Here is an 18,892-nt window from a genome sequence, read left to right as displayed (position 1 = left end):
TTGTTGCAGCACCACTCTACCAGATCTCTCACCTCCTGTCGGTAGGCGGATTCATCATTGTTCTGGATTTTCCCAATTACGGTGGTGTCGTCCGCAAATTTAATAAAGCGGTTCATTTCATGCTTTGCAAAGAAATCATAAGTAAAGAGTAGATAAAGAAAAGAACTAAGGACACAACCCTGGGGGGCACCTACATTTGTTCTAATTGTGGAAGAGGTGAGGCTTCCTATCCTCACTACCTGTTCCCTCCCCAGCAGAAAGTCCAGGATCCAATCACAGATGGAGGAGGGTAGGCCCAGGTCTCTCAGTTTGACAAACAATTTGCTTGGCACAATTGTATTGAATGCAGAGCTAAAATCGATAAACAGCATTCTGCAGTATACATTGAGTCTGTCTACATGTTCTAACACAGTGTGCAGAGCAATGGAAATGGCATCTTCAACAGACCTATTTGAGCGATAAGCAAATTGGTATGGATCGATAGAGTGAGGAATGACAGATTGAATGTGCTTTAAAACCAGCCTCTCGAAGCATTTCATTATCACAGATGTTACGCTTCGTTCACACAGACAACCTACGCCTTGCCTTGCCTCAACCCACGCCTATGCCGAGCTGGGCGTGAACCTGTTACACGCTTTTGTGATCACACCGCACGCCTTTGCACGCCGAACCTGGAGCCGAGTCACAAGCGCCTCTCCTCTCTCCCGACTGTATATTTTCACGTGTTGTCCAGAATTGTCATGGGTAGCCTCTAGGTAAAATAAATCGGATATATTTAATGTTCTATTGATGCTGGATATGTATAACCAGGTCTGACTATAGTCTGACATTTTAGAGAGGTGATCTTGCAAGAATATGTGCTGGCACAACAACATTGTGTAATGCTGTGACTTAGGACCCAGGTGCAGAGATGACAGACACAAGGAGCAGGTTTACGTCTTTTACTGAGACTTTCAGGCATCAAAAACAAACAAGGAAATATCGTGAAAATGGATAACAAAGATAGCCTAAACTGTGTCGGGAGCACCGACGGATAAAGTCACTATTTCCCCAAGGAGCCAGGAGCAGGTACAGTCCAAGGAATCTCTCCGCATAGTAATTTCCATAAGGAGCCAGGAGTAGGGACAGTCCAAGGAGTCTCTCCCATCAGACGAGAGCAAGGAGAGGCACAGCTTCAGGAAGGTTAGGATCAGCAACGGGTTCTGAAAGCAGAAGTGATTATATAGTGTGCCAACCAGGTGCAGACCATCACAGTGGGATTAGCAGGATTACATCATTGATCACTCATAGGCTGCCTTCTCCCGCTCCTGTTAGTGGCGCGGGAAGATTGTCTAGTACCACGGACAGCATCGGCTTGGTCTCTGCGTGCTTTGGCCGGTTCAGCACGCCGGACAGTTCCTTCCCTATAGCTCGCAGCGGAGCCACCAGGCCGGACTCCGATGGGTGTGTCATTACCCCCCTCCCTAGGGACGCCACCTGGCGACCCCACGGCTTGACCACGTTGCTGGAAATCCTGGATCAGGGTGCGGTCCATGATATTTCGAGCCGGCACCCAACACCTCTCCTCTGGCCCGTATCCTTCCCAATCGACCAAGTACTGCATGCTGCGGCGCACCCGGCGTGAATCCATGATCCTCCGGACCGTGTACACAGGTCCTCCCTCAACCCAGCGAGGAGGAGGGGGGGGTGGGACAGGAGGAGACAAAGGACTGGACACCACAGGTTTTAATAGGGACACATGAAATACAGGATGGATTTTCATGGCAGCAGGCAGTATTAATCGGTACGATACTGGACCAACCTGTGATGCCACTTCAAACGGGCCCACGAAGCGCGGGGCCAATTTCTTGCTCTCCACCCTTAGTGGAAGGTCTCTGGAGGACAGCCAGACTCTATCCCTTGGCCGAAAAGGGATTGACGGCCGTCGCCGCCGATTCGCCTGCTGGGAATGCCTGGTCCTTGCTCGTAATAGAGCTGCTCTGGCTGTTCTCCAGGTCCGCGCACACCTCCTCACAAAGTCTGTTGCCGCCGGTACCCCCACCTCAGGTTCTTGATCTGGAAACAGGGGCGGCTGATAGCCCAGCTGGCACTCAAACGGGGTCATGCCTGTGGAGGAGGACTTCAGAGAGTTATGTGCATATTCTGCCCACATGAGATGCAAACTCCATGATGAGGGGTCGGAAGCGGCCAGGCAGCGTAATGTAGTTTCCAACTCTTGATTTACCCTCTCAGTCTGTCCGTTTGACTGAGGATGGAAGCCTGAGGAGAGACTGGCAGTGGCACCAAGGAGTTTGCAAAAGGCTTTCCAAAACTGCGCAGAGAACTGAGGACCTCGGTCAGACACTACATCACGTGGGATGCCGTGCACACCGAACACGTGATCCATTACTAACACTGCAGTCTCCCTCGCTGAGGGGAGTTTGGCCAGGGCGATGAACCGTGCTGCTTTAGAAAAACGGTCCACCACTACCAAAATAGCCGTTTTTCCCCCCGAGCGAGGGAGACCCGTGACAAAGTCAAGAGAGATGTGAGACCAGGGACGTCGTGGAATAAGCAACGGACATAGCAAACCTGCTGGACGCTGACGAGGACTCTTGTGTTGTGCACAGGTGACACAGGCTGCCACAAATAGAAGTACGTCCCTGCGGACGTTGGGCCACCAGAATCTCCGGGCGATAAAGTCCAGCGTGCGCCTCCCCCCTGGATGTCCCACCAGCCGAGACGAGTGCCCCCACTCCAACACACGGGTCCGCACCCCCGGAGGGACATACAGGCGGTTGCGTGGACAGTCCTCTGGCCCTGGGTCAGCATGCTGCGCCGCCTTCACCTCCGTCTCAATCCCCCACATGACTGGGGCGATGATCCGAGATGGTGCCAGGATGAGCTCCGGCTCAGCACCCTTATCTGCAGAATCATACTGACGGGACAGTGCGTCGGCTTTGGTGTTTTTAGACCCCGGCCGATATGACAGAATAAATTCAAATCGATTAAAGAAGAGAGCCCACCTGGCTTGGCGAGAGTTCAGGCGTCTGGCACTTTGGATATAGGCCAGATTCTTGTGGTCGGTCCACACCACAAACGGATGCTCCGCGCCTTCCAGCCAATGCCTCCATTGCTCCAATGCTTCCTTGACCGCTAGAAGCTCCCGGTTGCCCACGTCATAGTTTCTCTCTGCCGGATCAAGCCTTCTTGAAAAAAAAGCACATGGATGCAACTTGTTATCAGCAGGGGAACGTTGTGACAGAATGGCGCCCACCCCCACCTCTGATGCATCCACCTCTACTACAAAAGGCAGAGCTGGGTTTGGGTGGATGAGGACGGGGCCTGTGGTAAATAGCTGTTTCAGTTTGGCAAATGCTTCAGCTGCTTGGGGAGTCCAGCTAAACCGGACGGGCAGTTTTTTAGTGAGAACATTCATGGGGGCTGCGATGGAACTGAACCCTCGGATAAACCTGCGATAGAAGTTTGCAAACCCCATGAAACGTTGCACTTGTTTAATGGAGGCAGGCTGGGGCCACTCCAATACTGCACGCACCTTTTCAGGATCCATGGATGTTCCGGAGGGGGAGAGGATGTAGCCCAGAAAAGGTACCGTGTTTAGATGGAACTCACATTTCTCTGGCTTGGCGTACAGATGGTGTTGGAGCAGTCTCTTTAGGACACGACGCACATGTTGTACATGTTCCTGACGGGTCTGGGAAAAAATAAGTATATCATCGAGATATGCATATACAAATTTATTCAACATGTCCCGTAGCACGTCATTGATGAATGCTTGGAACACCGCAGGGGCATTTGACAGTCCGAAAGGCATTACCCTGTACTCGTAGTGACCAGTGGGCGTGATGAATCCTGTTTTCCATTCATCCCCCTCTTGGATACGTATCAGGTTGTATGCATTCCGTAAGTCAATCTTGGTGAAGATGCCGGCCCCCCGCAAGTGTTCAAATGCCGTTGCTAACAGGGGAAGAGGATACCGATTTTTAACAGTAATGTCATTTAACTGCCTATAATCAATGCAAGGGCGGAGTGATCCGTCTTTTTTTCCCACAAAGAAAAACCCGGCTGAGGCAGGGGATGTGGAGGGCCGGATGAAACCTAACTCCAGTGCCTCCTTTACATATTTCTCCATGGCTACAGTCTCTGGTGCCGAAAGAGAATATAAGTGTCCCCTGGGTGGACTTGTCCCTTTTAACAGCTTTATTTGGCAGTCATAAGACCGGTGGGGAGGAAGAGTAGTAGCCCGTCTTTTACTGAACACTTCTTTGAGGTCTAAGTATTCAGAGGGAACATTGGTTACATTTATAGACTCACTTTCTTTCACTTCCACGCCCCGAGCTGCTTCTTCTGGGGTTTTTAGACATGAAAACTGACACAATGGACCCCACTCCTCCACCTGGCCTACTGCCCAGTCTAAGCGGGGATTATGCTGCGCCAACCATGGATAGCCTAGGACTAGAGGCAACGCTGGTGAGTCAGTTAAATGGAAAGAAATCTCTTCATGATGTTTTCCCTCTAACACTAATGTGATGGGAACAGTGCAGTGATGTATCTTACCAGACCCCAAGGGACGCCCGTCAAGAGCTGTAATATCCACTGATTCCTCCAGTGGGCGTGTTGGGACACCCCACTGCTTTGGCCAGGTCTTATCCAGGAAATTCCCCGCAGCCCCAGAGTCAATGAAACCTTTTAGAGAATGTGTGTTGGAGCCCCAGGATAACGTGGCCGGTATGACCATTCGAGATGGGAAAGAGGGGAGTATAGAAACACGACCCGTCAGTAGCTCCTCTTCTACTGGCGGGCCCCGTCTTTTACTGGCCTCTTTGGACAACGAGTAATGAAGTGACCTGTTACTCCACAATATAGGCAACAGCCCTCCTTCATGCAGCGAGCCCGCTCCTCTGGTGATAGCCTCGCCGCGCCGATCTGCATGGGCTCATCTGCAGGGAAGATCGGCGTGGGAGACACAACCCGACCAGCTTGCTGTCCCAGGAAACTTCCTCTCTTCTCGCGCCGCCGCTCCCGAATCCGGTTGTCTACCCGGATGGCCAGTTTGATGAGTTCCTCCATATCGTCCTGCTGCTCCCGGGCGGCTAGTTCATCTTTGATTTCTTCAGAAAGGCCTTGCTGATATGCGGTGAGAAGAGAGGGAACGTTCCAGCCGCTCGCCACTGCCAGTGTGCGGAACTTAATTGTGTACTCTGCCACCGTCTCGCTCCCCTGTCTGAGGGCGTACAGCCGTTTCGCTGCCTCCTGGCCTGTCACGGGATGATCAAACACTCTGCGTATTTCTAAAACAAAGTTGTGAAAGTTCTGGCAAGCCGCCGCCTGCTGCTCCCATAAAGCTGTTGCCCAGGCCAGTGGAGGTCCAGTCAGGAGCTGTGTGACAAACGAAACTTTAGCCAATTCATTAGAAAATTTCATGGGCTGAGCACTAATGGCAAGTTCACATTGAACCAAAAACTGTCTACATGTTTCTGGGTTGCCTGAATATTTCTCAGGTGGTGGCAGGTTCGGTTCTGGAAGACGAGCGGAGCCGAGTAGCGCACTGGTAGCGGGAGCGGACGGGGTGGAGCTTGGAGCTGCCTGGGTCTGTAGCGTGGCGGTGAGAGTAGCGAGCGTAGTCCTCATCTCCTGCTGGTGAGTGCTGATCTGCTGGATCTGCCGGAGTGAAGGACCTACTCCCGCCATGGACTGGGAGAGGGCTCGTAGATTGGCCTCCAGAGATTGGATCTGGGTCTGTTGTTCGCCCAGCGTTAATGTCTGCATTTGAAATGCGGTGCGCAATTGTTCCATCTCTGCTGGGTCCATTTAATGGCTGATCCTACTGTAATGCTGTGACTTAGGACCCAGGTGCAGAGATGACAGACACAAGGAGCAGGTTTACGTCTTTTACTGAGACTTTCAGGCATCAAAAACAAACAAGGAAATATCGTGAAAATGGATAACAAAGATAGCCTAAACTGTGTCGGGAGCACCGACGGATAAAGTCACTATTTCCCCAAGGAGCCAGGAGCAGGTACAGTCCAAGGAATCTCTCCGCATAGTAATTTCCATAAGGAGCCAGGAGTAGGGACAGTCCAAGGAGTCTCTCCCATCAGACGAGAGCAAGGAGAGGCATAGCTTCAGGAAGGTTAGGATCAGCAACGGGTTCTGAAAGCAGAAGTGATTATATAGTGTGCCAACCAGGTGCAGACCATCACAGTGGGATTAGCAGGATTACATCATTGATCACTCATAGGCTGCCTTCTCCCGCTCCTGTTAGTGGCGCGGGAAGATTGTCTAGTACCACGGACAGCATCGGCTTGGTCTCTGCGTGCTTTGGCCGGTTCAGCACGCCGGACAGTTCCTTCCCTATAGCTCGCAGCGGAGCCACCAGGCCGGACTCCGATGGGTGTGTCACATTGTCCATCTTGCTTCTTCGGTCGCTATTCTCTCTCATGAAGATTTGTTTGCCGACGGGGAGAAAGCCCCACGTGATAGCCACCCGTCAATCTCTCTGTCTCTCTGCTCAACATGTTGTAGTAACTCCATTTTATTTTGAAATTCAGTTGACTTTTCCATTTCCGACGGATATTGTGCGTTTTTCTTTCATGGCTTGACAGAAGAAGTCTGCCTGCACGCGCCTTGTCGGCTTCAAAATAGAACTCACGCCTATTCGATAAAATCGGCAAGGCACAGGCAAGGCGTGGGTACACGCAGGGTTCACGCTCAGGCGGCCGGTGTACACAGCCTCGTTGACTAAAACGGACGCCTATTAAAAAGCGTGGGTAAAGGCAAGGCATAGGCAAGGCTTGGGTCGTCGGTGTGAACCCAGCCTTAGGGCCACTGGGCGGTAGTCATTCAAACAGGTGATCTTAGGTTTCTTTGGTACGGGAACAATTATTGATTTCTTGAAGCATTGAGGGACAGTGGAGGACTTTAGAGAGAGATTGAACACCTCACAAAACACAAGGGCCAGCTCAGAGGAGCACAGTTTTAAGGCTCGTGATGATATGCCATCTGGCCCTGCTGCCTTGCGGATGTTCACTCTCTCAAAGACCCTCCTCACTTCAGACTCTGAAATCTCCAAGTCAGTAACAGCATTGTTATCATTAGAATGATCATTAAAAACATTGCGATTAAAAACAGCGCTACTGTCATTATAATCATTACTATTAGAGGCAGTCGGGTCAACATTGCTCGTTTCAAAACGGGCGAAGAACGAGTTCAAGTCATTGGGTAAGGCACAGTCAGTAGTAGTGGCCATGCTATTTTTAGCCTTATAGCCAGTAAGGGACTGGAGCCCCTGCCATACCCGCCGAGTGTCAGAGCTCAAATGCTCCAGCTTGGAGCTGTACCTCCGCTTGGCTTCTCTTATGGCCTTTTCCAGGTCATAGCGTGCCCTTTTGTACTGGCAGGGCTCGCCGGACTTGAAAGCAGCAGAGCGAGCTCTCAACTTGCTCCTGACGTCATTGTTCATCCAAGGCTTTTCATTTGGATAGAAATACACAGTCTTGGTTGGGATGCATAAGTCAGTGCAGAAGTTGATGTAACTTGTGACAGCACTTACATGCTCATGAAGATCTGCTGAGGAGTCTTTGAAGACGTTCCAGTCAGTTGCAAGAAAACACCCCTGCAGCTGGGCGCCGCGGATATTCCACGCACAGCTTCTCCTCTGCTGATCTCACAGTTTGTCCCCCTCTCTCTCTCTCTCTCACTCCCTCTCTCGTGCGCTCAGACAGGCACAAAGTCCGATGGGAAAAAAAAGTTGTTATACCGTACGTAGTATAACAACATGACAGTTTTTTATAACATGACAGTTTTGAGCCCGTGACATTCAGAGGCTGTTGCATCATCCTACCTGTGCAGTGGGGGAGAAGAAAAGGCGAGAGAAAACAAGATCATTCTGCCCAAACAAATGTTCACTGCCTGGCTTCCCTACCAAAGCCACAAATGTGAAATCTCCCAGCATGCATTGGGCTAATACATTTCGATAATAAATAGCAACCAAATGAGCCGAAATAGATAGAAAGGTAGATAGAAATAATGTAGGGGTGCACCGATCGATCGGCACGCAATCTGTATCGGCCGATTTGGACCTCAAATATGTGATCTGCTGTTTCCGATATTCCTTTATTGTCGCCGATCGCATAGCCGATCATGCTGCACGTGAGAAACATGAGGCAGCCCATTTTCATGTCTTCAATGTCCATCGTTTAACTTTCATATTGTGCTCTAACGTTTATATCATTGTGTTGCAAAGCACACGCTTTGCTTTCGTCAGCCGTACTTTCCGTACTATAAGGCGCACCTGAATATAAGCTGCAGCAGCTAAATTGAATGATTGTTACATATATAAGCCGCACTGGACTAAGCCGCAGGTGTTTTAATGTTTAAAACTGGTCAGGAGGAGGCGTAGCGCCTGCCTGTAACAGAGATCTCCGTGTCTTATCAGCGGAGACCGTTTTGAGTCCGATGAACAAATCAATCAAAAACACTTCACTACGTCCAAGGCTACAAGATTCGTTTCATTCCATTGAATTTGGCAGCGCGGACGAAACATGGGTGGAACGAAACATGCAAATTACATGTTTTGCATCCTCATCGTCGTAACACAGCCAGTTCTCCATCTTTTGAAGCATGATGTTAGATTACAACGAGCTAGTTGTGTGGCTTAGCCTTCCAAAATGTTGCCGTTAAGTTTTTAGAATGTAATACATAGAATTGGGAACGTTACATTCAATTTCATTCAGACTGTGTTTCTGGCTCAATCGCCGACTTTTTTCCCCCCGAGCGAGGGAGGGTGGGAGGAGGGAGGGTGTTTTACAGTAGTGGCTGAGAGAGCGTAGTGGCACAGTGCTCCAAGCAGGTCGCGAGGCACATTTTTTGTCCACACACCACACCAGACTGTCAACACACCCCTTGCGTCTTTGAATCACACAAATCAGCTGGTGATTAGAGCAGACTCAGCAGAGAGAAGTTACCTCCAGTCCTCCCGCCTACCGAGGCATTTGCATGCTGTTAAGTCCGTGTTTGATCCATATTTGCGTGTATCCTCCTAACGTTAATAGCTCCGGTTAGCTTTAGCCGCTTTAGCTTAATCGATAAAATAGTTAACTTGGGTCGAAGTTATTTTTCTTGTGTAACAGGGAAATCCCGGAAAATTTAGTATTTTTGTTGAGTGAACTGAACTGCATTGAACTGGTAACATGGAAATCCCGAAGTGGAATGAGTTTTGTTCTTTTATAAACTGAACTGAGGGAACTGGACTGAACTACTAGCCATTTAGTTCAACACAGTCTTGTGCTCCAATTATCTCACACACAAAAAATCATGTTGGCGGTTTCCTTTAGCCTACAAAATATAAAATATTGATGTAGAAAAAAAAGAAAATGTGCTGCACTTTCAATTTGATGCATGAAATGTAGGCCTATATGTAAAATGGAAACTGTTCTATAATAGACTGCTATAGCTGCTTACAAAATAAATAAATAAATATATATATATATATATATCGGTGATCGGTAATCGGTAATCGGTGATCGGTCGATGATCGGTTGGGCAGATATTTCTCATAGTCCCAGGGCTGGCCAATGGAGGGCGGTGTGGGATAAATAAAGTCGAGGGTCTCCCTATTACAAGTCAATCTACCATGTCCTGTGACTAAAAAGCTCTTATATTACAGTAAAAAATGTCAAAAATCTTACTGATTGGGGCTTTAAACTGCAGTTAGATTGGTTTGAGAAGCATAATAATATGGAATAATAGCCTATATATGGAGACAGACAGACGGGGATAAAAGGGAGGGGGGGAGATCAGAGCCCTCGGCTTTTCTGAAGCCGGACTGGATCGCTCCGTGGAATTGGAGCTTAAAAGGCAAGCTTGTGACTCGTTTACTGCACTTCTCCAATGAGCAGACTGTGCATAATTTTACGCTTAAAAGGCGTGGTTGTAATGCTTAAGGCTGCATGTAGCGCCAATACCAAAATATGGAGTGGGCTGCTCCACGCCCACTAATCTGCGCTGCACTGGGCGGTGGGCGCAGTTTATAGGCCGATGCAACGATAGAGCCCCAGAACTTTAAGTCTGACCTACAGCCCGCATCTAAGGTGACAAGATCATGAAGATTATTTACAGATTTAGACAGGTCTAATAGATGAGAAATAAAAGATCTGCCTTGCGGAATAATCCTCATTGCAAAGTTGAGGTGGCCTAATAAAGATAATAATTATCTTTTTGACAAGGCCACCGCCTCCAGCGCGCATTTCATAACTTGCCTAATCCTTAACAGCTTGTCCTGAGGCAGGGAAGCCTGCATGAGGTCACTGTCTAAACAGATGCCTAAAAACTCAATCACCTTAAGAGGACCTTGGGTTTTTTCTGCCGAAAGAGGAACTCCTAGACGGTTAAAAACATCTTTCAGCGCGTTGATACAACTACCTGGATTGGACTTGGGAAAATCTACCACTAAAAAATCATCTAGCAGATGAAGAACGAATGGCAGTTTACAATTATTTAATAGAATCCAACAAAGTGCTTCTGATAGAGTGTTAAATATACAGGGGCTACTGCGACAGCCGAAAGTTAACCTGACGGAAAAATACATTTTCCCCCTCCATTTGACACCGAAAAGGTGCCACTGCGATGGATGGAGCGGCATGACCTTAAATGCATCCGTGATATCTGCCTTTCCTAGCCATGCACCTTTACCTGCATTTTTAATTAACTGGATTGCGTTGTCAACACTTGCATAAAATAAAGAGAATGGCGCAAGAGGAATAAGGCTGTTGATGCTTTGAGCACTATTGTCATGAGGAGCTGATAAATCTATAATCAAACGCTTTTTACCCGAGTACTTCCGAGTTGCTATGCCGATAGGATTGATGCAGGATTTAGGAAAGGGGGGCTATCATAATATAAGGCCCGAGCATGTAGCCTTTCTCTACTTCCTTAGCTAGCAGTTTATCGACTACTTCAGGTTCCTTCAGAGCAGATTGCAGATTATCGCAGACATGAGACATTTTAGGCAGAAAACATAACCCGGCAAAAAACCCTTGAACAAGACCAGTAATTAAATAATTCACGAAACAACGATTTGGATGCTTTTCCAATGCTTTCCCCAGTTCTGGAATGTTGACTGGAGTAGAAGGTTTATTCTTTTTTACTTATTTCGCACCACTCGGGTGCGGCGGGGACACAGGGACCGGGGATGTCCGTCTCCGCAGAAGCTGCAAGCATGTATATATTTACAATTAACGTATCTGCATACATTCTCATTGAAATTCATACAAAGCGGTGTCTGGATAGATGACACGTTATTAAACTTAGAATTCACCTTGTCGCCAGATTTTCTTTTAACAGAAGAACTGGGCTGAGTCACAGTTCTGGGGCAGAGACTCAACGTGTGCGTGAAGGACCCGCACACAGCACAGGAGAGGGCTTGGTGCCCTGTGAACAGTCTGCTGATGACAGCCAGATCCACCACGGCCCAGTCTAATGCCGATTCCGATTTTCTTTCTAAGAACAACAATTGACAGCTTACACAAATGTTTTTGTAACTTTGTTTGAAAATTAAGATTCATAGAACAATTCTTATCATTTGCATGAAGTAGGACCATCTCACTCAAACACATCTCAAAATAACTGTTCCAGGTTAGGCTACTGGACAGAGCTTTTTTGTGCAAATACAATGAATACAAAAATTAAATTAAATCCAATAGCCTATATCCCACAGCTATCATGCATTTACTTTTCCAAAAGAAAACAGGTGCAACAGAACATCAAAATGATCCATGGACAAGGAGTTTATAGACTGGCTCCAGACCAGTCCTCTTGAGTAGAGGGGAAATGAGTGTATGAGTTACAGTAACGATCTTCAGTCTGAATATCAGGCGGAGTTTACACACAGTCCGAGGTTTCGTATGTGTTTTTTTTAATCTGCCATCCGAAAAAAGATCGTCACGCACAGAAAACCTTGCACACTTGTGAGTCCGATGCATTTTTATTATTATGTCCGTCGTTCTATTTGCAATACGAAGCAAATAGTCTCTCCTGTATCCACGTTACAACATGACTGACAGGCTGAGGCAGCAGCGCTGATGTGGAATGGAGAAGGCAGGTCGGGGAATGGTTATACTGGACACAATGCTCGCGTTCACCTCGCCAAGCCGGCTGTGCGCGGTGGCGGGTTGCTGGAGCACCGCTTCCCGGGGAGAGAGAGCAGAGAGAGAGGGGCCAGTGAGGTGAAGCAAGCCGCTCAGACTGGACTCCAGCCGAGCGGGACTCGGCCGCACCTCTGTCTCCACGGCTTATTTTCGACTAGCATGTGTGACAAACTGCGAGCTTTGTCTACTTCACTGACAGTGAAAAAATTCCACAACGAGGAAGGTATGCTGGCGTGTGTGGTGTGGTGGCTGGGTGCCTGTCTCAGTGCTTTGGGGTGCGCGCACGTCATGTGAAAATCGGCTCACAGAATCGGCTATTTAGAGTGACCGGCGCAGATCACCGATCGAGGCCGATCACGTGAAAATCGGCCATTTCCGGTCACGTGCCGATCGATCGGTGCATCCCTAATAGGAACGTTAGCTTGGACAGAGGGCCCATCTGCGGCAGCAGCGCTAACGTTAGTAAGAGGGCGGGAGCAGTTATTCCTTTTTGCTTTGCGTTTTTTAGAAACTGACGGAGTGGCAAGAAGATCTCCGGCTGTGGGATTATAAACAAAAAACTCGAACAATTCCTCGTGGGAAAGGCCCAAAGGAGCAGAGATGCCATGATTATAGAGTCTCTCTATAATTTTGAAAACAGGCCAATTTTTGATCACTGGCGGAGTATTAGCTAGGCGGCCACTACGACGAACGCCGACAATATCCTCGGCTATCTCGGACCTGACCTCTTCTTCATGAGGATCGACAGAACGATCTTCTTCAAACACATCATCCTGCTCGAATGCAGACATCACAAGCAAGGAGATGGTGAGTACAGTGACAAAAAATGACAAAAACGATTTCTTTCTCATATCTGACGAAAATGGCAAAGCGTTGCCAGCAGCCGCAAACGATCAGCAAGGTGGGGAACAGATCAGTGAGTGAGAGGCTGCCATATTTAAACGGACCGCCTTGATGTGAGAATGACTGTGATTGGAGAATGGTTAAACGATGAACCAAACAGAGGCTGTCAGCTGGTACAGCTGGAGCGTAGCCTATGACATCATGTCTTGAATGAACTAACGCAGGCTTCATTTAGCAGTGAAAAATCATCTTTATGCCTGTCTCAGTGGTCTCCGTGTCCGTTCAAAACAGCAGTGACTGTCCAGAGTTTCACCTGGTGACGTCACGCGATGTTTACCCAGCAGCTCCAGAGAGGAGCGCTCCTTTTATGTTCAGGCGGGTGGGGCAGAATAGAACACACATTTATTAATATTCAAATATATAGCAGTAAAAATTGCGCAGAAATAGTGCTCTGCACTCTGGTCGAGTATGCTAAGGTCGCCCTTAGCATACTCCCGAAGTTTGAAGTCGATCCGACCAACAGTTCTCAAGATACACGAAGGACAGTGAGAGAGACAGACGATCCTCCAATTATAGTTAGGATTGCCATTACATAAAACAGTATACTGTAATGTGAGCACCCTTCAACAGATACAGTACATGGGAGAGGGAGACATAAACAAGGTTAAACTATGCTAATGAAAGCGGATAATTACCTGTGATGGTTCAGTTTATTAGATTTAAAGAGCTGCCTGCTAGGAAATGGACATCAACCTAGAACACTTACCAGACCAAATGGCTTCCATATTACACATTAGTTCCATGTCATGGGAATGTTACACATTAGAATAGAATAGAATAGAATAGAATAGAATAGAATAGAATAGAATAGAACAGAACAGAACAGACATTTGGGGGCAGTGACAACCGATGACAATACTTAATACTGTGTCTGTTGTGTTGGCAATTGAGAGAAGGGGGGGGGGGGCTTTTGTTGATGGAATTGGAAAATCATAATTCCCAATGGACAAGCTGAGGGAGATTTGATTATAAATGTTGGTGTTGATGTGAAATATTGATGGTTATTAATGGGCAATAATCAGTTTACCCCCCCCCCCCCAAATCAATCAATCAATCAATAAATATATATATACACACAGTATATATATTTCAAAACATACACTGTCCATTTAATTAAGGGTAAAATCATAACATCATAACAACTTGCATCCAGACTGTTTATATTGTTTATCGTTGTGGAATGCCTCTCCAAAACTTTGCATTGGAGACTTTCCAGAATCATTTCCCCAGTCCTTCGTGGTAGAGCGTATGTATCAAGTGGCTTAATTTGTCTAATCCTCATGCAAGTCAAAAACACAACTGTGAAGAGACAACAATCCCTCAGTCAGTCATAATTGCTGACGTCAAAAATATGTCTTAGTGACGTACGATACCAGTCACCTCTGTGGAAACATTAGTATAACTGTCTTATATATACTGTGAAAAGACAACAATCCCCCAGTCAGTCATAATTGCTGACGTCAAAAATATGTCTTAGTGACGTACGATACCAGTCACCTCTGTGGAAACATTAGTATAACTGTCATATGAACTACAGTTTAATAGACTCACTCCACTTTACACGTCCGGTACCATGTAACTACATAATGACCTAAAGTTGAATAGACTCACTCCAATTTACAGGTCCAGTACCATGTAACTACATATGAACTACAGTTGAACAGACTCACTCCATTTTACAGGTCCGGTACCATGTAACTACATATGAACTACAGTTGAATAGACTCACTCCACTTTACAGGTCCGGTACCATGTAACTACATATGAACTACAGTTGAACAGACTCACTCCATTTTACTGGTCCGTTACCATGTAAAGTTCTCCGTGTTGGCCCGCAGGACTCTGCCCAGCCAGAAAACTAGTAGTCTCGCTGGCCAGCCTCCCCTCCCTACCGGGAGAGGAGTCTGGCGCCGCAGGTCTCCATAGTGGGATTGCGATGGGTGGCGCTTAGCAGCAGTGCCCTTGGAAAATAGTTTCCAACAATCCAACTGGCCGTTTTCAGCGTGTAACAATGAGCTAGCGTGTAGGTTTCTGCCATTAGCTTGCTAGCTAGTTAGCGTTATTGGTTTCACTGAGGCGGCAGGGCACTGTTTACAGCGACACACAGGGAGGAGGGAGCGGAAGCCGCTCTGATTGACATGGTCGGAGCCAATGACAGAGTTTGTAATAAGCCGGGAGCAGACATCCGGCAGCCACTGAAACAGTCGCTCCAATGGGGACCAGCTGTAGAGCAGGGGAGGGCTTATCCCAGTTGCTTGTTTCCGTGGCGCCAGACTCCTCTCCCGGTAGGGAGGGGAGGCTGGCCAGCGAGACTAGAAAACTAGAACTAAAACTAAACTAAAAAACAAACTGTTTCGGTGTAGGGATTTTTTTTCTCCATGACTGCTGATTAAAATGCATCCAACAGATTCAGTCTTATGGCTTTGTTGATAAGAGTAATGTGGTTTTTATTACCGGTATGCTATTTCAGGTGGTACACGAGGCTGATAACACAAATTGTTCCACAACTAATGCACAGAAGTAGAAAGAGTGTTGACAGTGTAAAGAGAAACTGGCATGGCTCTCAGTGTGGCTACTGTAACTCTGAGTAAATATTTTATTACCATGTCAACATCTAGAGAATTATGCATGCAAATGTACACACTGTGTGTGGGTGGCCATTCTCTCAAGTTCAGCAGAGTAGTTGTGTGCACATCCAACCTCTTTTTAGGCCAGGTGCCGCATAACAGTACATGTGAAGATAGAAGAGAATGGATATCTGCACACTGGAATACAGCTCCCAGTATTTATTGACTACACAAACTTACAAAAAGCAACGTTTCAACCCAACAGGGTCTTTATCAGGCAAGAGTGCCAGACCCTGTTGGTTAAAACCTTGCTTTCAAAGTAGCATGTAAACTATTTTGTGGGTTCAATTGGATGTGAACTATCCATGGCTCAATGCCAGCTAGATAGGACTTCATATATAGCAGTTTTTATTTTGTTGTGTTCAGCATGAAAAGAACACAAATCAGTAATAAAGCCATAAATAAATAAGTAAAGCCATGTAACAGCATAGAGATACAGACTCGCATACATACATTATACTGTGTACACACAGTGAGACACATTCAGATACATACAGTATATATACACAGAGTGACAGAGAGAGGGGCGAGGCATATCTTACCATAAAAGTGTAAAATAAAAAGTATAATTACACCGCACGCACGCGCGCGCGCACAAACACACACACACACACACACACACACACACACACACAGACGAGTACAAACAAGTCAAACAATCTGACAATTCCTATTTCATGTTATTACTGTATGTTACCGATGTCTTTTGTCTATGTAATGTAAGTAACTAACTGTTTGGGTATGAGTTTTAGAGTGCCATATAATTTGAGTCTCGTGCCTTATGTCACATCCAAAAATGGTGAAATATGACTTCATATAGATTATTAAAAAAACACATTAAACATATTTGCCTTGAAAGGTATAGAGATTAAAGGATAGGTTCACCCAAAATGAAAATATCAGTCGTTATCTACTCACCCCCATGCCAATGGAATGAGGTGGGGATGCCCCCTTACTGCTCACCCAGTGTAATCCAAGTCTCCACAAGCCCTGAGATGCCAATTTGACTTGAAAGGACATTATTTACACGTTTTTAGTTGAAATCCTCACTATAGCCAGTCAAGTCACAAGTCTTTGGTCACAAGTCCAAGTCAAGTCTCAAGTCTCTTATGGATGAGCGTTCTATCATCTGCTGCATGCCATCCAGTCTGCTTAGAACACTGCACAACTAAAACTAAGGAATTCAAAGCATGCACTGTATTATCCTCACTCCTTTATCTATTAGCATATAGTATCAGCATTGATTGGATGACATCACTATAGAGTTCCTTAATGTTAATGCACCAAAAAAGTCCCAAAACTCAAGTTCAAGTCAAGTCTCAAGTCTTTGAGGACGAGTCTCAAGTCAAGTCTCAAGTCACTGTGAGTGAGACTTAAGTGCGACTCAAGTCCAAGTCCCCATCTCTGGCGGGGGGGGGGGGGGGGGGGTTCAGTTCAGTTTTACAGTTTTTTACAGTAGTTTTACAACCACAGGCTTGACTTGTTCTGTTCTGTTGACGTATGTTGATATGACAGAACGCTGATACAGGGTCATGTCTGACCCTCGGCGACCATGTCTAGCCCCAATGTAGATGGCGCTAACCTTCCTCCTGAAGTACTGTCCAGAGAACACATACAGCACGGGGTTCAGGGCGCTGTTAAGAAAGGCCAGATACACGGACACCATATGTCCGATATCCAGAGTGTGGAACCACAGCTCCTCGTCCAGAACTGTCACATCGCAGAGTGTGTCAAGGAAGGTGAAGAGCTGGAACGGACCCCAGCACAGCAGGAACAGCAAGGTCACGGCATACACCAAAGCTGTGGCCTTGGTGTCATTTGCCTGGTGCAAACGAACAGTCTCCTTTCTGTTGGTCAAAGCCCTGATGATGTTTCCGCTGCAGCCAACCATCACCAGGACAGGGAGTACAAAGCCCACCACGTTCAGCAGGATCTGGTGGGCCAGCTTCCACGAGCCATCGTGATCCAGTATACAGGACGACGTCTGGTTTTCTTCCTCGATGAACTTGACCTTTCTGTGAGCCATGGTTGGCACGCTCATTAAAAACCCAAATATCCACAGGATGAAGCAAATGATCTTGGCGTGAAGCCTCCGTCTCAGCCACCTGACCTTCATGGTCTTCACAAGTGCCAGGTAGCGGTCTATGCTAATCATGGCCAAGGTGTAGATGCTGGTGTAGAAGTTGACTATGCTCAAGGAGTTGACAATTTTGCACAAGGCTTCTCCATAAGGCCAGTTGAAGTGGTTGCGGATGTACATTGCCCAGAAAGGGAGGCTGCTTAGGAGGATAAAATCCGCCAGTGCCAGGTTGCCCAGGTAGATCTCCGGCACTGTCAACCGATCCTTATGGATTAGGAACACCAGCAGCACGAAGCTGTTACCCAGCAGGCCGAAGGCGCATACGCTGAAGATGTATGGGGGGATAATGGCTTCCACGAGGTCCCAGTTTGCAGAGAGTGGAGACTCCGTTGGGCTGGGAGGCAGAGAGGCACTGCTGTTTTCAGACCACAGCATGGCCACAGATACAAGCTTCACCGGCTCCTCCATGGGCTGCAAAAAGTGCAAATGATACATCAATGAAATGATCTTCAACTGAATCAAAATACAGGTTCTCATAAAATAGATATTGTTGTGCTATACAAATTGAGAATTACTGCATCAGTTAACAGCGCAGAGATTAAAATGAGAGATCAGAAGGTAATCCAGTTTATATACAGTAAAATAATATGAGCTGATTTAAAAAAAACTACAATTATCTGATGTATCCTTTCCACAAGAAGCTTTAAAATAACTCCATGATGTAATGTTGATGTACCGGTATATGTATTACCCTTTGATTTAACAAAAATGTATAGCATAGATTAGCAAATCAAAGATATTTGCCAAATAATCCTTGCTCATACACTGTCACCATATACAGTATCTTCCTGTAGAGTTTTCACATAGAACCCATAAATAATCTTCTGTAATCAGATAGCTTATCAACTCTTTTCTTGTCAAACTGATTATCTTCTAAATACCGTTTTAGAATTTGTTTCAGTGTTTGAAGTCACCATTGTATACAAAAAAGTGAGCAGGATGATAAGGATAAGTCACATGAAATTGTCTTACCTTATGTACAGATGTCCGTTATATGCTCAAAATGCTTATGATGAAAAACGTATAAAATGGCGTGTACATCTATGGTGTACATACAGCTTTTGGGGAGCGCACAG

The 18,892-nt window shown here is 46.7% G+C and overlaps 1 protein-coding gene across 1 annotated transcript; it reads right to left on the bottom strand.

Annotated features, from left to right (window-relative positions):
• Nucleotides 1–17,126: 17,126 nt before the first annotated feature.
• Nucleotides 17,127–18,224, bottom strand: bdkrb1 (bradykinin receptor B1; the record flags this gene model as incomplete). Its single annotated transcript, XM_083634273.1, has 1 exon — nucleotides 17,127–18,224. One exon carries the CDS (start codon nucleotides 18,222–18,224, stop codon nucleotides 17,127–17,129), a length of 1,098 nt encoding a protein of 365 aa, XP_083490399.1.
• Between the last annotated feature and the right edge of the window lie 668 nt (nucleotides 18,225–18,892).

Source organism: Poromitra crassiceps, assembly GCF_964638095.1.
Source record: "Poromitra crassiceps genome assembly, chromosome: 3".
NCBI classification, from domain to species: domain Eukaryota; kingdom Metazoa; phylum Chordata; class Actinopteri; order Beryciformes; family Melamphaidae; genus Poromitra; species Poromitra crassiceps.
Note: the sequence above shows the minus strand (reverse complement) of the source record. Positions and strands in the feature narration are given on the sequence as shown.